This window comes from Oncorhynchus kisutch, linkage group LG30 (genome assembly GCF_002021735.2).
Source record: "Oncorhynchus kisutch isolate 150728-3 linkage group LG30, Okis_V2, whole genome shotgun sequence".
Lineage (NCBI taxonomy): Eukaryota > Metazoa > Chordata > Actinopteri > Salmoniformes > Salmonidae > Oncorhynchus > Oncorhynchus kisutch.
In genome coordinates, this window is record NC_034203.2 from 25,010,175 (window position 1) to 25,035,541 (window position 25,367).

The 25,367-nt window shown below is 44.1% G+C and overlaps 1 protein-coding gene across 8 annotated transcripts in view; it reads right to left on the reverse strand.

Annotated features, from left to right (window-relative positions):
* Positions 1 to 25,367, reverse strand: part of LOC109874837 (zinc finger protein 521) — a 181,451-nt gene that overhangs the window by 31,200 nt on the left and 124,884 nt on the right. For all 8 annotated transcript variants that reach the window (XM_020466863.2, XM_031809978.1, XM_031809980.1 and 5 more), the window contains exon 7: positions 9,327 to 9,442. In XM_020466863.2, coding sequence (XP_020322452.1) covers positions 9,327 to 9,442 — 116 coding nt within the window. The remainder of the gene's footprint in view (positions 1 to 9,326; positions 9,443 to 25,367) is intronic.

Below are 25,367 nucleotides of genomic sequence, written 5' to 3' on the forward strand. Positions count from 1 at the left end.
TAGATTTCTGAGTATTTCTGTTGAAACGATGTAGCTATGCAAAATCACTTGATGTTTTTGGAACTAGTAACTGACTGCATGTATTGGTTCCTGACTTCCCTTGCATATCGCGGGGACTATTCGATGCTAGTGCAGTCCGCCACAGGAAGTTTTTGTGCTGGTTGAGGGCAATCAGGTCCTGGAGTGAACCAAGTGCTAACTCTGTTCTTAGTTCTACATTTTTTGAAAGGAGCATGCTTATTTAAGATTGTGAGGAAATTACTTTTAAAGAACAACCAGGCATCCTCTACGGACGGGATGAGGTCAATATCCTTCCAGGATACTCGGGCCAGGGCCATTCCCCCCTGTTATTCACTCAATTCAATTCAACCATCACCTACGACCTTGGGTCCAAGAATGTGAAGACTGACACCCTCTCCGCCTGTATAGTTCCGATGCTACACCATCTGACCCTGAGACCATCCTCCCTACCTCCGGTCTAGCAGCTACACTAGTCTGAGGTATTGAGAGCCGGAGCTTCAAGGCGCAGCGTTCCCAGCCGGACACTGGATGTTCATACCAGATTCGGCCAGGTCCCCGGTCCTGGAATGGGCCCATTGCTCCAAACTCACCTGTCATCCAGGTTCCTATCGGACATTGGCTTTCATCAGCCAACGTTTTTGGTGGCCCACCATGGTTCCAGACATCTCCTCATTCGTCGCTGCCTGCACTGTGTGCGCACAGAACAAAACTCTGCGGCAAGCTCCAGCTGTCCTCCTCCTGGAGCCAGCAACTTGTGTGGGTGGAGTACGCCCGCAACTCCTGCTCGGCCACTGGACTCTCAATCTTCGAGTGTTCTTGGGGGCTGGTGACCCACTCTTCCCTGAGCAAGAGGAAGAGGTCAGCATACCCTCGGCCCAGATGTTCATTCGCCGCTGTCGGCTTACCTGGAAGAGAGCTTGGTCCGCTCTTCCTTAGACCTCCTCCATGTATCGGCGAGAAATATTCTGAGTACCGAACCATCCACCTCCTGTGTCTGCATCTGGGTCATATCCTGAGTCATGATACTTTTTGAGGTGCAACGGGAGAAGACAGATCCCGTATTGGAGGGCTAGTGTGCTTTGTTCCACCAAATTATAATCATTACCCTGTCTATGTAGACAAGTGAATGGTGCTAGAAACCCACTATGCAGTGAGTGACTGAGGTAGCAAAACAACTGCACAACCACTGGGTTATTATAGAGCCTCATTAAGTGAAGCGACTACAGAGCGTCAAAGAGGGAAGGAGAGAGAGAACAGAGAGAGAGAGGGAGGGATGGAAAGAGGGAGGGGAGATAGAAATAGGAAGGGAAGGGAGATGGGGAGAAAGAGAAAGGGATATGGAGAGAAAGCAAGAGAGAGAAATGGTGAGATAGATATATACAGGAATTGAGAGAAGGCAGAGGGAGGGAGATGGGGAGAAAGTAAGAGAGAGAGAGATGGTGAGAGAGATACATACAGGAATTGAGAGAGAGCAGATGGAGAGGGAGGGAGATGGGGAGAATGAGACAGTGAAAAGAGAGAGATAAAGAAAGCAGTGAGCGGGAGAAAGAGAAAAATCTGAGCTGATTTCTGAGGTGATAGCTACAAACACAAATTCCTTTCCACACTTAAAACGTAGACTATGACTAAAGAACCCAATTAAGGATCTTTCTTAGGGGAGCCATCTTGGGAGGGAGATGGTGGGGATGAGTCTTGGTGGGACGTGAGCCCTAGGCTACACACACTAATTAGACTGAGGCAGGGGGTGGAAGGGGGGTAGAGGATGTGAGATCCAAGCCTGTCACTGGGAGGGAGATGGGGTCCATGGAGCTCCACAGTCCCAGAAACAAAACAAAATTACTCTCACATTTAACTGCTTCCCTTACGCACAAGAGTTTGCATGGTGTAGCGATGATGCTACAACACAGCACAGCAAACTCACTCATACAATACCCCTCTCTCTGTTCTCTGCCTCTCTCTCCTTTCCTCTCGCTGCTCTAGCTACTTCAGTGACAGAGTGAATTTTAGGAGTAAATTTGAGGCTACTGTTAGATTTGAGTTGAAACTGTGACGCCGACAAAGAACAAATACACTCTCACATTTACCCACTTGTTTGGAGAGAGTCAGTCAGAATATTCACTTTTAATAGCCACACAATTGGTGTCATGTAACATTTGTACAAAATTGAAATGTCTAATAATTATTGTACATGTTTGAAAACGTATCTGTGAAGAACTGTTTAATCTGACGCTGTGAGGACCAGCTAGCCTCAACAGGGTTTTGTAAAACACGTTTAGAATCAAACATTTGCAGAGTGAATCTCTTTAAACCTGGAATATATTTCTCATGCGACGTTAATGACAAGCTTCATCAAAGTGTCAGAAAGTGAAATAGAAATACAAATGTGTGTGTGTGTTAGGGAACAGATCCGATGATGAATTCCAGCACTGAGCATCCCTCCCTCTGTTTGGTTTTAACTTTTCCCTGTAGTACAGCGAGCGGAGGAAGAAGAGAAAGAGAATGCCTCAAAGGCTTCTGGGAGTTTTTGTCATGTTTCCCTCCAGACACTGTGTTCGCATGTACACATCAGATCCACCCTTGGAGGAAGAAACAGAGACACATACTCTACATACACACAAACATACACACGTACACACTGCAGTGAGAAAATCCTCTTAGGATCATTAGGTTTGTCATGCTGTCTAATTCTGATCCACCTATAGTAGGAAAGTAGAATGCCGAGACTGTGTTACGTCGTCGCCATTCATCTCACACTGTTCACATCCCCTTTTACAGGGCTGACGACTGTTTGTACAGCGTGTTTGTACATCATTATAGATACATTTAAATATTAATTATAGCGCATCACAAACAAACAGTTGTGCCCTTTTATTCACTTTTATTTTGATGCTTAACTTTTTGAAATAGTGACAGCATTGTGAGCACCTGGGGTGATGATTTAGAAGACCGGCTTGTCATTTAAAAAGGTAAAAACAGAAGTTCAAACGCATGTGAAGCTGTCACACTTGGCAAATGAAGATAGTGTATTCTCAAAAAGTGAAATGTAGATCAGCCTCAGAGTGGAAAGTGTTAGGGACATGATGCACTCAAGGTGGGGGCATATTCCAAATGGGCACATTCTAAAATCAATCTTCATGGGAATTATAGTCCCGATGTACCGTGTCAGAATAATGCTTTGCCTCGTTTCAGTTTCTCAACGTCGGCGAGAGACCCAAAAACACAGATAAACATCACTCTCCAAAAAACACTGACAAACTTAACACTAAATAATATAATGTAATATTGTTTAAATAATATTTTGTGTGATGACCGCGTATATTTGGCTCTCGCAGACTTAAAATTGTTATCCGATCAACAGTAGAATGGGCTATGCTATTACATATGCTAATGCAATAATATAATTAGTAATACAGCAAACCATGGTGATTATTTCTGCTCTATTTCCAAGATATAATCTTTTCTCCCAATTTGTAAGTATTTCCCCCAGACATTATGGATGTCACGACATGCTCTGCTGTTTACACTAACACGGCAACACGCCAGCTAATACATTTCCTTCATTTAAAAGCTTGGCAATAATGGCTATCACACACAGAGGAAAAAGGAGGATTTAATTTGTGAGAAGAAGTACAACATGATACAGATGTGTTCTTGTGACTTCTAGCACTCATTACAGAGCTGGCTCTTTGGACCGAGCATCGGCGTCTTTGAAGGAATCATTTTAAAAGACACTCCAATTAAGGTGTGTCCTGCGGGTATCTAAGAAAAGAGGGAGAAGGAGAAGTCCTAGTGTACAAATTGACTACCCACTCACTCCCCTCCTCTCCTCTCATCTGTCAATTGGAGCAGGACATACATGACTTCCAAGGAATGATATGAAAGTGTAGTATAAAAAAGAGCCCCAGCCAAGAGGAACGAGGGGGAATTTCATCCCAGAAAAAATGTCCGAACTTCCACTTATAGAAAGATTTAAGCTGTGGCTAATTCACTGCCACCTCCATCAGTTAATATATCTGCCTCATTAACCCAGTGGAATAGTAGAGCATTGTCAGTGACTCAGTGCCTTATGTAATAAGGAAGAGACACATCCACTGAATCTAATACTGAGGAAAGGGGAGAACAAAAATGTCAGTATGGCCAGTCCTGAGTACCCACAAACCCCTGGCTTGTCCAAACCAGGGTAAAGGCATGGGAGGAAGGAAGAGTACAGTAGATTGGAGGAGAGACTAGAAGAGGATGTGTCTCCTACCTCTATGGGTGCATGGGTGGTGGACAGTAGGGGGTAGTGGAAGAGAGAGAGAGAGAAAATGAGAGAGAGAGAGAGAGAGAGAGAGAGAATGAAAGAGAGAGAGAAAGAATGAGAGAGAGAGAGAATGAGAGAGAAAGAAAGAGAGCGAGAGAGAGAGAGAGCGAGTGAGAGAGAGCAGGGAGACCATACTGGAGACCACACCACAGCTAGCCCTGATAGCACCAACACTGAACCATTGGCCCTCCCCATCAGTACCTCATGCAATATCTACACTCCATATTTTAATGGGATGGGGGAAGGGGAAAGGTGGTGTGTGGAGGTTGGGGACGGGTCACAGGAGGATTCAGGAAACAATGATGGTCTAGGGGAGAGCAGAGTCTCTTCTGGACTGTGGATTCTGGGTCACCGAGGCCCAGGAGTCAGTCAATCTGTCCGGTCCGAGGGGGTGGCCGGGCGGGGGGTCCTGGGAGGGCTGATTAGACGGATGCTCTCCCATCATCCATCTCGACAGGCCGGCAAAAATTGTCTACCCCTCGCAGGGTAGAGTTCACAGGGGGAGGCGGTGTAGGAGAAGGGGGGAGGTGGTGGGGGAGAGGGGAGTGGCCCTGCATACCAGTCACAGCCTTGGGTCTGTTTCAGGGAATCTCAGCAGCAAATTAATAAAATATCGTTGCTGCTTCCCTTTACCTGCCTACCATGGCAGACAGCTCTCCCTCTCCTCTCCTCTCTCCCCCATGCCTGCTTCCCCTATTCTCTCTCCCCCCTGCCTGCAGTAACCCCCTGACCTCTCTGACTACAGTGAGAGATGAGGAGTCGAGGTAGCCAGAGTGTCTGGGTGTAGGAGGAGAGAGAAACTCAAAACTCCAGGTAGACCAGGCAGAGAGAGAAGCAACATCTATCTCCTCATTGCTGGATGACAGCTTCACTACAAAGAGATTGACAAATATCTTCACCATGTTAGGGAGACATTTTTGAGTAGTGATATGAAAACCAACATCCCCAAACAAACAACTCGTATACGGTACATAAACTGACTAGCATTATGCCGCATTATGGATCCAGTAGAAAAGAGACATCAACTCTTAGGTTGGAGTTATTAAAACTTGTTTTTCAACCACTCCACACATTTCTTGTTAACAAACTATAGTTTTGGCGAGTTGGTTAGGACATCTACTTTGTGCATGACACAAGTCATTTCTCCAACAATTGTTTACAGAGATTATTTCACTTATAATTCACTGTATCACAATTCCAGTGGGTCAGAAGTTTACACACACTAAGTTGACTGTGCCTATAAACAGCTTTCAAAATTCCAGAAAATGATGTCATGGCTTTAGAAGCTTCTGATAGGCTAATTGACATTATTTGAGTCAATTGGAGGTGTACCTGTGGATGTATTTCAAGGCCTACCTTCAAACTCAGTACCTCTTTGCTTGACATCATGGGAAAACCAAAAGAAATCATCCAAGACCTCAGAAAAACAATTGTAGGCCTCCATAAGTCTGGTTCACCCTTGGAAGCAATTTCAAAATGCCTGAAGATACCACATTCATCTATACAAACAATAGTATGTATAAACACAATGGGACAACGCAGCCGTCATACCGCTCAGGAAGGAGACGCGGTCTGTCTCCTAGAGATGAACGAACTTTGGTGCGAAAGTACAAATCAATCCCAGAACAACAGCAAAGGACCTTGTGAAGATGCTGGAGGAAGCTGGTACAAAATGACCCCAAACATACTTCCAAAGTTGTGGCAAAATGGCTTAACTTTTTATGGCTGGGGGCAGTATTGAGTAGCTTGGATGAATAAGGTGCCCAGAGTAAACTGCCTGCTCCTCAGTCCCAGTTGCGAATATATGCATATTATTAGTACATTTGGATAGAACATGTTTGAATGATGTCTGTGAGTATAACAGAACTCATATGGCAGGCAAAAACCTGAGAAAGAATCCAACATCCTAAAGATTGATTCCATACATTGTTTGACATGTTTCTAAAGGACTGTAACATAACTTTTTGACATTTCGTCTGCAACTAGTGAACGCGCTTCGTGAGTTTTGATTTGTTTTCCAAACGCGCTAACAAAAGTAGCTATTTGGAAAGAATTATGGACATTATCGAACAAATCAAACATTTATTGTGGAACTAGGATTCCTGGGAGTGCATTCTGATGAAGATCAGGTAAGTGAATATTTATAATGTTATTTCTGATTTCTGTTGACTCCAACATGGCGGATATATGTAAATGTTTTCTGAGCGCCGTTCTCAGATTATTGCATGGTTTGCTTTTTCTGTAAAGCTTTTTTGAAATCTGACACAGCGGTTGCATTAAGGAGAAGTATATCTATAATTCCATGTATAACACTTGTATTTTCATCAACATTTATGATGAGTATTTCTGTAAATTGATGTGGCTATGCAAAATCACTGGATGTTTTTGGAACTACTGAACATAACGAGTCGATGTATTCTCAGATTTCTTTATATAAATATGAACTTTCTCAAACAAAACATACATATATTGTGTAACATGGAGTCCTATGAGTGTCATCTGATGAAGATCATCAAAGGTTAGTGATTCATTTTATCTCTATTTGGGCTTTTTGTGACTCCTCTCTTTGGCTGGAAAATGGCTGTGTTTTTCTGTGGCTTGGTGGTAACCTAACATAATCGTTTTTGGTGCGTTCGCTGTAAAGCCTTTTTGAAATCAGACACTGTGGCTGGATTAATGAGAATGTTATCTTTAAAATGGTTTAGAATACTTGTATCCTTGAGGAATTTAAATTATGAGACTTTTGTTGTTTTTCAATTTGGCGCCCTGCACTTTCACTGCCTGTTGTCATATCGATCCCGTTAACGGGATTTCAGCCCTAAGAGTTAAATGTATTTAGCTGAGGTGTGTGTAAACTTCTGACTTCAACTGTATATTCTAGAAACATTGTCCACGCTGTACAACACATTGTAGGTCTATAAAGAAAAACATAATTTTCTTTGAAAACACGTGTCTTCATTATTAAAATTAAGGAACTCCAGGCGGAGTCAGTGGATGGTCTTGGTGTTAATAAACTGCTTGTGTATCTTATATAATGTGAATGTATGTAATGCTGTGTTCTGAATGCATGTTTAAGTGTGATAAGCCTGTGTGTGTGTGTGTGTGTGTGTGTGTGTGTGTGTGTGTGTGTGTGTGTGTGTGTGTGTGTGTGTGTGTGTGTGTGTGTGTGTTTGAGCATGTGCGCACACGTGTGTGTGTCTATGTGCGTATGCACCCACTTGGGGTTGCTTCAGGAGCATGCCATGGCACAGGTTGAATTTGATGATGATCTTATCCCCTATGCTCAATACATGCTCTCCTTTTCACAACCCTCTGCTCCACAACAAAGTGCCATAGATCTTTCATGTTTGCTCTCCATCTCTTCACAAAGGGTGTAAAACAATATAAGCATGAAACAACACCTCCGGGAGCTGGATCCCAAAACATGTCAGAGTAAAAAGTAGGAAAAACATCCCCAGGTTATTTGAGATTGTTTACAGGTACTTGTAACAACCCTGGCTATAGCGAAAACACTCGAAACACTCGTTCCAATGAGAGATGAAGTGGGATAAATCAGATGCTGTTTGCCATGTTGTGTAGAGAGATAGAGAACACACACAAGACGTGTTAGTTAAACACAATACTTTTTAGTTACTAATAACCTTGTCCTCCATGAGGAACCTGTATGTTGGTGGGTGGTGCATCAACACTTATTTTATTCATGCTGGTCTGTTCTGTAGACTCAACTGACCGGTAGATAATAATCACATTCACCTTCCTCCTGGCACACCATGGATATGTGTTTACTGGCTGAATCTCAATATGAACTGTCTGATCAATGCTAAGCTAAAACCTTGGATTCACCCTTCCATCTGCTGGCTCGATGCTAATACTGAGCTAGCGCCACCAATCTGTGTAAGTGGTGTTTGGGGTTAGAGGTCAGTAGTATGATGTTCGGTACAGTCTTAGAAAAGAAGGTGCGATCTAGAACCGAAAAGGATTCTTTGGCTGTCCCCATAGGATAACCCTTTGAGTAACCCCTTTTGGTTTCAGGTAGAACTCTTTTGGGTTCCATTTAGAACCCTATCTACATGGAACCCAAAAGAGTTCTCCCTGGAATCAAAATGTCTTTTATCTGGAACCAAAAAAGGTTCTCCTATTAGGACAGCCGCAGAACCCTTTTGGAACCCTTTTCCCAAGAGTGTACTAGCGGGTTTCACAAGGTGCTTGGACATATGAACACTCTACTTAGATGGCTATATTCATATATAAGATTTGTACAAGGAACTAGGAAAGATGTGGCATGCCCTGCCAGGGTACAATTCCCCCAAATATGATCGAGCTGCTTAAAAACAACAAGTTGACAACTGAAATTATTTCATTTTGTTTAAGTACTCTGAGGATAGTGGGAAGAGATGGCTTGCAAATGGATTATCTCTACAACGTTGAAAGTTTCAAAGAGTCCAAATTCTAACTTTGTTGAAGGGCAGATTTGGCATCCCTACAGTCACAGATCATATTTAGCTATGAGTGCCTCCTCTGTGATTACGAGGCTGGGAGTTGCTGGCATATTATTGACTGAACTGTGTTTTGTCTCTGCACAGTATAGTTAATACTCCCCAAAAAGCACATTCTCCTAATCCTTCTAATTCTAGATATGTAAGGTCTAATAAGCAAATCAAATCATTCTATATCTGTTGATCACAAATTAGTTTGGAAACCAACTGGGGTAATTCTGTCTGAGTCTCCCAGTCTCAACCGGAACAGAGAGGAGGCAAAGTGTAATGTGGGTATGTGTGTGTGCTCCTGCTTGCATGTGTATGTGTGTGTGCTCCTGCTTGCATGTGAGTGAGTGTGTGAGTGAGTGAGTGTGTGTGTGAGTGAGTGAGTGAGTGAGTGAGTGAGTGAGTGAGTGAGTGAGTGAGTGAGTGAGTGAGTGAGTGAGTGTGTGAGTGAGTGAGTGAGTGAGTGAGTGCGTGTGCTTGGTGTTGGTGACCACTACCAGGGCTAAGTTTGGGTTTACCTGTAGCTCGGTCTGGAAGAAGAACTTCTGTGGGCACGGGGAGCAGTCGTATATCTTATCCTCCTGGCCATGGGCTGAGAAGATGTGTTGCTGGAGCTTGCTGGCCTGGACAAATACTATAGACAGAGTGAGGGAGAGGGAGAGAGGGGGAGAGAGAGGGGGAGAGAGGGAGAGAGAGAGAGAGAGAGAGAGGGAGAAGGAGAGGGACAGAGAGAGAGGGACAGAGAGAGAGGGAGAGAGAGAGAGGGACAGAGAGAGCGGGGGAGAGAGAGAGGGACAGAGAGAGAGGGAGAGAAAGAGGAAAAACAAAAATGAGTTTCTTTTTTGAAATCATAGTAAAATATTTAAAATGTTGTTAACAAAACAAATACAGCTATCAGGAAATAACGGCGAATGCAAAATAAACCACAATTAAATAGTCTAAATGAAACAAAAACAAAAAAGAGAAACAAATGATTGTAAAGCCAATATATATATGCGTCGACAATGGCTAGGAAAACGCACTAAATCCGGGCGCCTGAATATGTTGTACGGACAATAAAGGACATTATGATGTCAGTAATTAAGAAAAAAAGAAGTGAACTTTGATAGGCTTTGATTGACCCGGCTGTGCTGCTACAGTACAGTGAGCTAGGACATAATGTTATGAGAATAATGATGATCTTTATTTAGAAATACTGTGGGGACAACAAACTAGAAAATAAACAACCACAGAAGAAATTGGCATTGCTTCGTGCAAAACATGGCCTCCATTACTCTACATCGCTAATGATATTGACAATATAAATATTCATGCAGATGCACTATTTATTCATGCAGACTAAGACTACAGTCACTATGATATAAACACATACACGCATACAACTTGCCTAGCACTTAAAATATATAAATATATACTATGCATTTGTGCTTTAATTAAGCCATAGATAATCCACGTTGCTACAGTAGACTAGGGAGATGGGTGTATGCGTGTGTGCTTGTCTGTGTAATTTGTGTGTGTGTGTGTTTGTGAGTGTGTGAGTGTGTGTGCGTGCGTGTGTCTCTTCTGTGTTCTCAGAGGGGCACTTCAAACATGGCGTTTGTTATCCCAGACCCCTGTGCTTTAAGGAAGTACGTACAGACTGCTTCCGAAAAGTTACCATGTGGGGCCAGGCTTCATTTGAATTTCTTAACGGCTCAAAATAACTTTTCTCTTAATGCATGCACCGCCTGGGCTGAGGGGCTGAGGCCCGCAGGGAGGTGAATGAAAAGCAGCCGCTAAAGGTGAGGTGTCTATTTGAGAGCACTTTGGGGTCGCTTCAGCCCATTTGCCCCTGATGGGAGCCACACTGCAGCGCACGGGCGCATGGCGGAGCTCGCAACATCAACATGTCCCAATTTGAGTGCACCAGGGAGAGCTGATATTAATTATTGAGCTGTATATGCCTGAGGCTCACTTAGCTCCGGCAAACAGACACCAGGATGGCCGCCACCTACGATCCTTAAATATATATTTTTAAATAAACGTTTATATATCTCCAGCTCGCGCTTTACATCCAGAGTGACAGACACTGCCTGGCTACTAATATCTCAGTGACAGCTGTCTGTGATACACGACTAAACTAAACACTGTGTTGAACACTGATATGAACAAAGTCACACTAATGAACCAACAAACAATGCTACAGCTATGGTTATGGGTTATGGCACACTTTTAAAAACACAAGGACAAACAGACAGAGATAGAGACAGCTTGCTGGATGTTCTATTCACAACAGCCTTGTTTTATCCCAAGGTTAACTACAACATGAGAATATCCAACGCTTTAACTATACAACTACTTTGTTCTAAGAGGCTACAATGATTGTGGCTTTGATTGTGTTTTTAACATATTTTTTAAAACTGAAAATAGGCTTGCAGACAATAGCTGTTTTTTAAAGCCATGGTGTTGTCTGTCTGCTCTGCATAGAAACAGGTCAAACCAACAACAGTGCGTTATCATTTTTGGACTGGGAGGCATCACTACAGACCCAGGTTTGATCCCGGGCTGTATCACAACCGGCCGTGATCGGGAGTCCCATAGGCCGGCACACAATTGGCCCAGCGTCATCCGGGTTAGGGGACTTTACAAGTAGGCCGTCATTATAAATAAGAATTAGTTCTTAAATGACTTCCCTAGTTATAAATAAACACTTTCATCTGCCACACCGGCCTACCTACAATACAGTACACAAGAGAGGTGTCAGGTGAGCTCCTCATATCATGATGTTAACATGTCTTCTGACCTTGTTCATACATCAATATTCAGTGGGTTGAAGTCATTGGTACGTTTGTACCAATCCTTGAAACATATCTCTGGCAAATATGAATTCACAGTTTGATCATCAGTAATGGTAACACTATGAGTCAAAACACCCAGTGGGCTATTAGGGGAGTGTTGTCTAACTTTTTATTTAGCTTTTATCATGCATTTTCCCCCAGGTTTACATTCACCCTATTTGCAGGTTTTACTATATGATTTATTCCATCATCTGCTTGCATGCACCTCCCCTATATCAAGGTGTTTTGGAGGTTCCATTATGCACTGCACTTCTTCACATACTAACTATACCACAGGCCAATATAGTCTACCAGTCTAACTGTCTATCCTGCCCTCTATCCACCTTTCAAAGTGACAATAGTGGTAGGTGGACAGTTTGTCCAGATCTGCAATATTCTAACTAACAATGATACCACACGTAAAATCATTCAAAGCTGCAACAATGTTCAGTATAAGCGGAGAGGCAGCTCCAAAAGCTCCCCTATTGATGTTGTTTAGGGACAATTATCTTACCTAGACTAGCCTACAACACTACATAGCAATTAGTAATTGCCTTATTGTTTTCAAGTGAGTTAAACATTCAACTTACTCTAGGCTGTAAACTGCAGTGAAATTGTCATTTGGATAACGGTACAAAAGCCCTGTGATTTGAATATGTTATTCCACTAATTCAATTTGGATCAGTTGTGGGTCTACTCTGGACAGTTTATAAGGCATATAAAGACACAATACCAGGCCAGTCTGGCCATATTTTAAGACCTGAGATACGCTGTCTGTTGCGGATCATCATTCTCCTAAGTTGTGCTATAAAAATGTGGCCACATATGCTCCCAACAGGCCCAGTTGTTCAGGAAAGCGGCATGCGTGCTCTGCCTCCAAGCAGCTATTCCTCACGCACCTAGAACCTAACACTTCAATATAGCCTAAATATTTGCCATTTATCTTTTAAAATGTATTACCTTTTAGGGGAGACAGGTAGCATAAAGTTAAGAGCGTTGAGCCAGTAACCAAAAGGTCGCTGGTTTGAATCCCTGAGCCGGCAAGGTGGAAAAATCTGCATTTCTGCCCTTGAGCAAGGCAGTTAACCCCCAACAACACCTGCTCCCCAGACGCTAATGACATGGGTGTCGATTAAGGCAGCCCCCTTCACTTCTCTGATTCAGAGGGGTTGGGTTAAATTCAGTTGAATGCATTCAGTTGTGCAACGGACTAGGTGACCCCTTTCCATAAACACAACGTTTAATCTGATTAAGCTACTTCAAAAGTCTCCTGTAGGCTACATGTGCACGTTCGTTCAAAATATAATTCAGGCATCCAAACTGTCCAGATTGTGGTGTTAAAAACGCAAATCATGACATTCAAGCACCCAAAGTCAGTATGCTTTGCTTATTGGTTGTGGTGCGTTGGCACAGAAACTGTTGGTGTAAAATTTGTTGCATATATAATTATAAATATAACATCAAAATGTTGAAAATCTGATTTCCACCTAGCTGATCATTGTCTACAGCTGGCTCGTAGTGTGGGTCTAATGAAACAGGCCGGGAGAGGTGTGGTGGTCGGCGAACCCTCAATCTTCTGGCCCATAGCCTTGTGTGTAATCGAAGTGCCACAAAAGCATGCCGAAGTGGCAAAGTTGATATCCATATTTATAAACACAGCGTCACTAAAGTTAGTTATTTGTGGTCGGAAACATTAATTTGAGTTAATCTTATGAGGGGGAGGGTGTTCAAAAATGTTTTACAGGACAAGGCGAGGGCTGTGCGAAAATATTTTTAACATTGGGGAAGTGGGCGCATTTTTTTTATGACACTGAGTTTTGGCACCTCGCGTTTAGAACTGTCCATATTAATGGCTACACAGGGCCATAGTAATAGCAGAGAGAGGAAGCAAGATACAAAGCAAGAAACTGAGAGGCAGGGAAAGAGAGGGGGAGAGAGAGACAATGAAAGAGAGGGAAAGAGAGAGACAGGGAAAGAGAGGGAGAGAGAGAGACAGGGAAAGAGAGGGGGAGAGAGAGACAGGGAAAGAGAGGGAGAGAGAGACAAGGAAAGAGAGGGAGCGAGAGAGACAGGGAAAGAGAGGGAGAGAGAGGGAGAGAGAGACAGGGAAAGAGAGGGAAAGAGAGAGACAGGTAAAGAGAGGGAGAGAGAGAGACAGGGAAAGAGAGGGAGAGAGAGACAGAAAAAGAGAGGGAGAGAGAGAGACAGGGAAAGAGAGGGAGAGAGAGAGACAGGGAAAGAGAGGGAAAGAGAGAGACAGGGAAAGAGAGGGAGAGAGAGACAGGGAAAGAGAGGGAGAGAGAAAGACAGGGAATAGAGGGAGAGAGAGAGAGTGGAAAAAACGAGTGTGTTCGAAAGAGAGCGAGCGAGTGCGAGAGAGAGAGCGAGGAATACGACTTTGTGGACTTGTCTGGCTGTGTGAGTGGAGGCCGAATGAGTGAGCAGGTCTGGGGCTGGTCTGAGCTGAGGCGGCGGGGCAGAGGGGCCAAGGTCTCCTGGCTGTCGGGGATATTAAGCCCTCTGATTAGATCTCAGGGGCCTCCGCCATGGCAGACGTCTCCTTTACTACGGGCCTCAGCACGGGCCCCAACTCATCTTTATTTTGGCAGGGTGGACGGTGCTCTCTGCAGGCTGTCTCTCTTTCTCACTCTCTCTGAACATACATCACCAATACTAAGCTGTTTGTGGGAGAAAAGTTGATCCTGCTTTTATTCTCCCATCCATCTTTTTTATGTATTTATGTATCTGTTTTATTTACTTGTGTTTCACACCCAGGAGTCCATGATAGGACAGCTATAGATTTTCCAGCAACGTGAGTCAGTACTCTCAGATTGATGTAACTTCATTGTTAGTAATAAGCTTAATTTGGGATGCTATTTTTAACCTTTTGTTTGATACAACAACAGAAGAGACTGGCAGTTCATGGAAGGAATGAAAGGAATGGACTACAGAAATCACTTTCTATTTCCAATAAAAGACAAAGTTTTCTCCTGGAGTTTTGTGACTTTCATTCGCCTACTGTGACAAAAGGGGGGGAACACCCACAACACTTTCTCCTGTTTTGTTTGTCTTAATACTCCCAATCACATTTTCCCTGGCAGCCCCTCGCAGCCGCTCCTAATGGTGCGGGAAGAGCAGACACTTCTAGCTGCAGGCTCCCCCACTTCTGAAACCTGTCAAAGCTGTCCTGGGAGAGTCAGCCTCATGCTATCTCCTCATCCAGGGGCTTATGGACCTCTTTGCTCTCCTCTCCTCTCATCTCCTCTCCTCGCTTCCACTCCCATTTACCCTCCTTCCGTTCCCCAGCTTTCTTCCCCTTCTCCTCCCTCTCTCCATCCTTTCATCTTACATTCACAACTTGCCATTTGCAGAGCTGTACTATAGCTTTCCACAAAGTTGTCTTCTTCTTCTATCTTTCCTATATTACTTATGTTTTTCATTACCAGGTCCTATATCGTCTGTCCATTCTCCTGGCTTTGTAAATTGGATCTACCTCCACCAGACTACAGTGTAATTGTGACCCGATTCAGAAAAGGCGTATGTCGCAAGTCACGACTTCACAGGAGAGGTTTTTTGGGGGGCAGAAATGCCTTCTCGAACATGTGAACATTCATGTGCCTTAATAACAAACTCTTATGCCATCTTTAAATACGAATTAAGTTGTTAAATTATGAGCCTAGTTGGTTTAGCCAAAGAAAAAGTAAGGAACCTTCCCACTAGCCATGATAATGTGTGGGCTGGACATGCCGAGAGATGAGTTTCAGTTTGATCTGCAGTGTAGCATCTTGTGTCATTAAAATGAGCTTTTCGTTATGCTTAGATAAACCTTTCTACTGCAGTTTTTTCTAAAGATATAATGTTAGACATGGAGAACTGCAGATATGTTGCTACTGCTCTCAATAACATTGCTGCCCTGAATTTATCAGGCGCTATCGACAAAGGTCAGTGGGAAAAAGTTGTCCTGATCAGGTCAGGTTACAGGAGACCACAACCCTACAGATTATCTCTCAACCCCAACAGAGGAGGAGAGATCTAGTAGTAATTCCTTTTGTCCTGTTAATATGGAAAACCAGCCTCAGAACTTTAAACATGAAATAAAGGGACTTAGGAACAATGGTTTCTGTCAGCCACAATGGTGGTCATGACGATAGATGGAATATGAAAATGTATGTAATTTTTGTTTTGTTTTTAAAGGTTAATAGATGACGTTATTACGAAAACATTGTAACATCAACAGTTTACCTAGAATATGTTTGATGTTTATACATTGTACGTTGTATGGAAAATGTCCAAATCAAAGAGAATGTTTTGGTAAAGATGAAATGTGAAGTTAGTTGTCTAAAATTGGATTTGAATCAAATCTAGACCTTGCCCATAACTTGGTACGCCCAGAGAAGGGCCCTAAAGGCGGTTACGCCCACTTCTGACACGAGGGTATAAAACCTTTGATTAAAGAATTTACAGATTAGACTATGTGACCCAAGCTGCAGCCGAGGTCTAAAAAGTCAACTAACCCAAAACACAACACGTTTGAAGACAAAGAAATATTTTTCTACCCAAGCTACGGATGAGTAGCTGTGTCTAAGTGGGTGAATTCAAGTAGAACCACCTAGCCTCCATCTCCCATCGAATCGTGGTATCTACACTGTTTCATTCCTACGCTGTGAGCTCTGAGCTACAGAGCTGTCTGTCCTCAGAAGAGCCCCTAAGCCAAAAGGACACTGACATCGTGAGGACGACCAGAGAGGTGCGCCGGAGAAGTGCGTCATTGAGCAGCCTGAACGGTCCACGCGGAGAATCCACAGAGACCTTCCCCACGTAATTACATCCTTATATTCTGACCCATAAGAGCGGCAGTTTGGGGCAAGGCTAGGGTTAGAATAAACATAGCTGACAAATTCACCCAAATGTATATTTCTCTCGTGTACTTTCTCTTTTCTCTCTCTTTTAAATCCCCATTTTGGGTAACACGCGCCATAGTGTGTTGGCCCGTTATACTAAGTTCTAATCAATAGCCTAGAATGTGTTTTTGTGTATGTGTATCTTTTATCATCATTTTAGCTTTCTAGTAAATAAATACTCAACTAAGAAAGGTGTGGTACGAACTCATTGGTGAGACCCGGGTCCGTGCAGATTCCCGGATTATACGACGTTCAGAACGAGATTGTAGAGGTAACTGATTAATTAGCGGCTGTTGTAAAATCGATATTCGGATAGTCTTTGAGTTAATTTGGGAAATAGAAACTCAATAAAAACATATTTTTTCCCATGGTGCCGCAGGTTAATGAGTTAATAATTGCTTGATTCAGTTAATCACTCAATAAGAAACGTTTAATAATTCGATGAGCAACAGTCATCACATTAACTAATACAACGTCACAACATATTGGCGCCCCCTGTGAGGATTCTAAGAGAGGACTAGGCCGTACTGTTGGGTTAATTCCATAACAATTGTGTAGCAAGATACATATATACCATTAATAGCTATAGGCAGGACTAGTGCGGGAGAGAAGCGAAAGTGTGTGTGTGACGTTCAATTTCACCCAGATACTGGTCGGGAGAGAACCACCCTGTTGTATTTCTGACGAAAGCCAGTGTGTAGGGGGGGTCTACTGAATGTTACGAGCCAGGGCATAAGTACCAGCCGATGCAGGCATTCTAAGAATAATACTAGTTGGGCCCAACAACTATTTCTGTCGATCGCTTTCAGGAGCGACCTGACTCCGTCATAAGCAATTCCTAGAGCAGAGGACATATGAGCCAGCCATTATGGAAATTGGAGTAGATATATTCGTTTGACCGAAGCAAAGTCATTATCTCGCTACCTCTCGCATTAGGTAACGTGAAGAGTATAAGGGTTGAACGTAAGACGTCACCTAGCAAACCCGTTCCCTTGTTGGAGGGAACTTCCCTTGTGCGGCGAGGTGGAAACCCTGCGCAAGAAAGCATTGCGCCAGATGCTAAGCTAACAAAGCGGAGCAGCCATTTTTGTTTTCCCCTTTGTTCATAGTGAATTCCCGCACCAGGCGGGAATCCTGTGAGATTTCAGCTTGCGCTATCAGTAACCTCTGGCGACGAATCGCCAGTCATTTTTCGTGAAATAATTCAGGTTAAGCTGTAGGATATCAAACCAGTCTCAACTGATTGGATAATACTGTCTTTCAATTTTATACATACATTAAATTGATACACTACCTTTCCAGGTTGGTTATTGGAATAATACACAAACTAATGTGTTCTAACCAATGAGACATGGTTAAACTGTTCCACATTAACTTAGATATAGCAACTATTTCAGGTTAATTAAAGCTAATTCCTGTAGCCTATACAGGGTTGACTAATCATTCAAATTGATTAATAAATTAAATCTGTTTTACCAGCTTAATGGTGTTTAGGGAGACCTTTTTACAGCATTGTGAAATTCTACCTTCACTGGTACCTGGTCGATTTTAGCTTGTGTTAACAGTGACCTCCGGTGGTGAAGAATCACCAGTAATTATTTTTAAATAATTCAGGTTATGCTGTACGATATCTCAACTGATTGGATATCATTGGCTCATTCAATTTAATACATACATTAAATTGCTACACTTCCTTTCCAGGTTGATTATTTAAATAATACGCAAACTAAAGTGTTCTAACCAATGAGACATAGTTCAACTTTTCAACGTTAACTTAGAGATAGCAACTCTTTCAGGTGAATTAAAGTTCAAATTCCCAAATAGCCTATACAGGCTAGATTTATCATTAAATTCGATTTAATCAATTAAATCTGTTTTGGCAAGTTCAGTAATAACATTGACATTTACAAACTGAGTTAAATCGTGGTGGCAGCCTCCAACTCAAAAACCCAAACATTACATAAATTGAAATAACTGATAATCATAACAATGAGCAATCCATCAAATGGGTTTCCACCCATTTCCCCTCTAATCAGTGGACCTTCACCCACAGAAAGATAGATCGCTGACCTCAGCAACAATGCAAATCCTAACTATGCCGAGGGGCTGGAAATGTTAGATGTCGATAACATAAGCGAGAAAAATGCAGACATTGCGACAGATGCTCCTCAAAATAGACCATCAGGCGGAGGCCTGGTAAAGGTTCTCTCCAGTTTAGCCCTCAACTATGCCCACCAGCAGAGATGGACAGTGCACCAGTACCTCAGTGCCCAGCAGAGGCACGAGGAGGAAGCTGGTGGTTCAAGGCACAGGTGGAGAGAACCTGGGAGCTGGCATCGAATGCCGAAAAGGAGAAGCTACTGCTAGCCGAGGAACTGTGTGTGAGGACAGATAAATTGGAAGATCTGTCTAACACTTATAACAAAGAACGCAAACAAACTATTGACCAAGTCCGTTTTAGCCAAAACTAAATACGATGAAGTCCACGCTAGCTAGAAACCGGGGCGAGCAACTTGATGCCCTGCAAACAGTTGTGAATGAAACCACTCAAAGCAATAATGCTCTATTCCAAAAGCTGCAGACCAAAGACGATCTGTTAATGAACACAATGACCAAGTTGGAGGACAAAACAGCAGAACTCATTGAAGTCGCTGATTTAATGAAGGATGAGAAAGACCAGGTGAGAAAGTTGGAAAAGGCGACCTCTAAACAAAAGGAGGACATTGCATCACTGGATCTCTCACTCCACACTCTGGACCTCTCACTGCAAACCATGACAGATAAGTATGAGGCCGAGCGGAGCAATCAACTCCCAGGTGGACTCTGCGATGCAGCAGAACACCACCCTTAGGTATCATCTGGAGGAACTCCAGAACAGTCACGCGCTATCGCAGGACAACCAAACCAAGCAACCTAGCTTACATCCGGAGCTCAGAAACCGAGGGAATGTAGATGACAGGAGATTTCAGCCTCTTTCTCTTGGCCATTCTGCCCATAGTGAATTGGGGCCTCCTCGCCAACACAACCACAGCTTGACTTTTCCTCTTGGCCTTTCGGCCCACAATTCCCCACAGGAGAGTGCAGATGCTCCCCGCGCACTTGGCGGGGATCGCCTTGACAAAATCGTCAAAAACCTCCGCCTCTTTGACCCCGTTCCAGGAAAGCCAAACGACACTGAGACATTCTTAGCTGACATAGAGGACGCCTTGGATGGCTACCCAAATGCTACGAATGCAGACAGACTCTACCTTTTGAAGCGAACGTACAACAGACACGTGACAAGGTTCATCTGTCTACAAGAGCAAAATGTGCAAAACGACTTGCCACGGTTTTGAAAATAGAATTCAGTAATCAAATAAAATAAAATGTTATTTGTCACATACACATGGTTAGCAGATGTTAATGCGAGTGTAGCGAAATGCTTGTGCTTCTAGTTCCGACAATGCAGTAATAACGAACAAGTAATCTAACTAACAATTCCCAAAAAACTACTGTCTTATACACAGTGTAAGGGGATAAGGAATATGTACATAAGGATATATGAATGAGTGATGGTACAGAGCAGCATAGGCAAGATACAGTAGATGATATCGAGTACAGTATAACATATGAGATGAGTATGTAAACAAAGTGGCATAGTTAAAGTGGCTAGTGATACATGTATTACATAAGGATGCAGTCGATGATATAGAGTACAGTATATACGTATGCATATGAGATGAATAATGTAGGGTAAGTAACATTATATAAGGTAGCATTGTTTAAAGTGGCTAGTGATATATTTACATCATTTCCCATCATTTCCCATTATTAAAGTGGCTGGAGTTGAGTCAGTGTCATTGACAGTGTGTTGGCAGCAGCCACTCAATGTTAGTGGTGGCTGTTTAACAGTCTGATGGCCTTGAGATAGAAGCTGTTTTCCAGTCTCTCGGTCCCAGCTTTGATTCACCCCGCTTCTGGATGACAGCGGGGTGAACAGGCAGTGGCTCGGGTGGTTGATGTCCTTGATGATCTTTATGGCCTTCCTGTAGCATCGGGTGGTGTAGGTGTCCTGGAGGGCAGGTAGTTTGCCCCCGGTGATGCGTTGTGCAGACCTCACTACCCTCTGGAGAGCCTTACGGTTGAGGGCGGTGCAGTTGCCATACAAGGCGGTGATACAGCCCGCCAGGATGCTCTCGATTGTGCATCTGTAGAAGTTTGTGAGTGCTTTTGGTGACAAGCCAAATTTCTTCAGCCTCCTGAGGTTGAAGAGGCGCTGCTGCGCCTTCTTCACGATGCTGTCTGTGTGAGTGGACCAATTCAGTTTGTCTGTGATGTGTATGCCAAGGAACTTAAAACTTGCTACCCTCTCCACTACTGTTCCATCGATGTGGATAGGGGGGTGTTCCCTCTGCTGTTTCCTGAAGTCCACAATCATCTCCTTAGTTTTGTTGACGTTGAGTGTGAGGTTATTTTCCTGACACCACACTCCGAGGGCCCTCACCTCCTCCCTGTAGGCCGTCTCGTCGTTGTTGGTAATCAAGCCTACCACTGTTGTGTCGTCCGCAAACTTGATGATTGAGTTGGAGGCGTGCGTGGCCACTCAGTCGTGGGTAAACAGGGAGTACAGGAGAGGGCTCAGAACGCACCCTTGTGGGGCCCCAGTGTTGAGGATCAGCGGGGAGGAGATGTTGTTGCCTACCCTCACCACCTGGGGGCGGCCCGTCAGGAAGTCCAGTACCCAGTTGCACAGGGCGGGGTCGAGACCCAGGGTCTCGAGCTTGATGACGAGCTTGGAGGGTACTATGGTGTTGAATGCCGAGCTGTAGTCGATGAACAGCATTCTCACATAGGTATTCCTCTTGTCCAGATGGGTTAGGGCAGTGTGCAGTGTGGTTGAGATTGCATCGTCTGTGGACCTATTTGGGCGGTAAGCAAATTGGAGTGGGTCTAGGGTGTCAGGTAGGATGGAGGTGATATGGTCCTTGACTAGTCTCTCAAAGCACTTCATGATGACGGATGTGAGTGCTACGGGGCGGTAGTCGTTTAGCTCAGTTACCTTAGCTTTCTTGGGAACAGGAACAATGGTGGCCCTCTTGAAGCATGTGGGAACAGCAGACTGGTATAGGGATTGATTGAATATGTCCGTAAACACACCGGCCAGCTGGTCTGCGCATGCTCTGAGGGCGCGGCTGGGGATGCCGTCTGGGGATGCCGTCTGAAGGAGAGACCGCATGTTTTTGTTGCAGGCCGTGTCAGTGGCACAGTATTGTCCTCAAAGCGGGCAAAAAAGTTATTTAGTCTGCCTGGGAGCAAGACATCCTGGTCCGTGACTGGGCTGGATTTCTTCCTGTAGTCCGTGATTGACTGTAGACCCTGCCACATGCCTCTTGTGTCTGAGACGTTGAATTGAGATTCTACTTTGTCTCTGTACTGGCGCTTAGCTTGTTTGATAGCCTTGCGGAGGGAATAGCTGCACTGTTTGTATTCGGTCATGTTACCAGACACCTTGCCCTGATTAAAAGCAGTGGTTCGCGCTTTCAGTTTCACACGAATGCTGCCATCAATCCACGGTTTCTGGTTAGGGAATGTTTTAATCGTTGCTATGGGAACGACATCTTCAACGCACGTTCTAATGAACTCGCACACCGAATCAGCGTATTCGTCAATGTTGTTATCTGACGCAATACGAAACATCTCCCAGTCCACGTGATGGAAGCAGTCTTGGAGTGTGGAGTCAGCTTGGTCGGACCAGCGTTGGACAGACCTCAGCGTGGGAGCCTCTTGTTTTCGTTTCTGTCTGTAGGCAGGGATCAACAAAATGGAGTCGTGGTCAGCTTTTCCGAAAGGGGGGCGGGGCAGGGCCTTATATGCGTCGCGGAAGTTAGAGTAACAATGATCCAAGGTCTTTCCACCCCTGGTTGTGCAATCGATATGCTGATAAAATTTAGGGAGTCTTGTTTTCAGATTAGCCTTGTTAAAATCCCCAGCTACAATGAATGCAGCCTCCGGATAAATTGTTTCCAGTTTGCAGAGAGTTAAATAAAGTTGGTTCAGAGCCATGGATGTGTCTGCTTGGGGGGGGATATATACGGCTGTGATTTTAATCGAAGAGAATTCTCTTGGTAGATAATGCGGTCTACATTTGATTGTGAGGAATTCTAAATCAGGTGAACAGAAGGATTTGAGTTCCTGTATGTTTCTTTCATCACACCATGTCACGTTGGCCATAAGGCATACGCCCCCACCCCTCTTCTTACCAGAAAGATGTTTGTTTCTGTCGGCGCGATGCGTGGAGAAACCCGTTGGCTGCACCACTTCGGATAGCGTCTCTCCGGTGAGCCACGTTTCCGTGAAGCAAAGAACGTTACAGTCTCTGATGTCCCTCTGGAATGCTACCCTTGCTCGGATTTCATCAACCTTGTTGTCAAGAGACTGGACATTGGCAAGAAGAATGCTAGGGAGTGGTGCACGGTGTACCCGTCTCCGGAGTCTGACCAGAAGACCGCCTCGTTTCCCTCTCTTTCGGAATCGTTTTTTTGGGTCGCTGCATAGGATCCGCTCCGTTGTACTGTTTGTAAGGCAGAACACAGGATCCGCGTCGCGAAAAACATATTCTTGGTCGTACTGATGGTGAGTTGACGCTGATCTTATATTCAGTAGTTCTTCTCGACTGTATGTAATGAAACCTAAGATGACCTGGGGTACTAATGTAAGAAATAACACATAAAAAAAAAAAAAATGCATAGTTTCCTAGGAACGCGAAGCGAGGCGGCCATCTCTGTCGGCGCCGGAAGTGAGTGGTTCTGCGACTCGCAAACACGATAGCTCGTTGGCTAACAATATCAGACAAGCTCGAAAATAACATCCACAAGCCTACTATCACCGGCTTCGTTCAGCTTACTTTGGCAAGCTCACTGAAACCGGAATGGAATATTTATTACCATTTAAACAACTGTTCCTGTCAAACATGTCTCCCAACTTCATTAACTACTTGGGCCCTACTGCCCACGTTGGGTTGCCAATCTCGACGCTCCGAGAACTTGCAAGCACCGCTTTTGAAGCATCAAAAGCAAGCCGGGCTAAAAGCCCAGACACCTCGACTTTCGAGCTTAGGCGTGAACCATCACTCGAATTAGAAGGTGCTGCATCGGGGACATGTGCGGTAAAAGATGACAATCAAAGGGGGTGGCTACCAAGTAACCACCACCCCGACAACCACCGCCGTAACAATAGCTACGATGAACGTCACCAATCTAACAGGTCCCGTAGAGATCAACCTGTCCAATCCAAGATGGCATAGCAGTTCAGACGTCTTTTGTCCTCGTCTTGTCGTGTCCCGTATATATATATATTGACAACTTTTTTCACATACATTTTTTTTTTCTCCATCAACTCATCTTCAAAACACTCTCCTGCAACCCGCCTCACCAATTTATATTTATAAAAAAGTATTATTTACCTCAAATCTGTAATCCTCCAAGAAGCTAGCCAGAAACTCCAAGAAACTAGCCAGAAGCTAGCCAGGAGCTAGCCAGAAGCTAGCCCAGAAGCTAATCCAGAAGCTAATCAGAAGCTAGTTAGCTTCTTTACTGGCAAATCGTTAGTATTCAAGCTAACTACGGTTTGTGGTCATCAGCTATCCTTTAGCTCAAAAATCTATCGCCAGTTTTATACGGCGCAGCGCAGCGCGGCTCGGAACGGAAAATACCGGACCAATTTTTTTCTCCATGTCCCTGGATTTCAACCGCTCTCTGGACATTCATACCTGGATCTCACAGCTAGCTAGCTGCTATCCGTGTGACTATCGGCTTTCATCGATTCCGGAGCAAACATCAATTATTCCGGAGCTAGCCAGCTCCGTCAATCACTCCTGAGTTCCATCAATCACTCCTGGGCTGCAGTCACCTATCCGGACCCGTTTTACTGCCTATGCGGAGCCCCAACGGGCCCTCACAACTGGACTGCCGACGTTATCTACCCGAAGGAGTTATCCGGCTGGTTCCTCCGTCGCGACGTTACCTGAACGCCCATCTGCGGCCTGCTAACTGTTAGCTGTCTTATCGGCTGCTATCTGAATAGACAATCGGACAATTTATTTATTTATTTTTATTATTATTATGTTTTCTTCTTGGGCCTCTATAACTATATCTATTGTTTTTATTTTTGTTGTTGTTGTGTGATTTGGATTAATCCCCTCTACCACACGGAACCCCACTAATCTACTGACGGAACACAAGAGGTGGCTAATAACAGACCTCCATCCTATGCTAGCTTGCTACCGATGGCCTGGCTAGCTGTCTAAATCGCCGTGACCCCCAACCAACCTCTCCACTCATCGGACCCTTTTGATCACTCGACTAAGCATGCCTCTCCTTAATGTCAACATGCCTTGTCCATTGCTGTTCTGGTTAGTGTTTATTGGCTTATTTCACTGTAGAGCCTCTAGTCCTGCTCACTATACGTTATCCAACCTATTAGTTCCACCACCCACACATGCAACGACATCTCCTGGTTTCAATGATGTTTCTAGAGACAATATCTCTCTCTTCATCACTCAATACCTAGGTTTACCTCCACTGTATTCACATCCTACCATACCTTTGTCTGTACATTATACCTTGATGCTATTTTATCGCCCCCAGAAACCTCCTTTTACTCTCTGTTCCAGACGTTCTAGACAACCAATTCTTATTGCTTTTAGCCGCAACCTTATTCTACTCCTCCTATGTTCCTCTGGCGATGTAGAGGTGAATCCAGGCCCTGCAGTGCCTAGCTCCACTCCTATTCCCCAGGCGCTCTCTTTTGACAACTTCTGTAACCGTAATAGCCTTGGTTTCATGCATGTTAACATTAGAAGCCT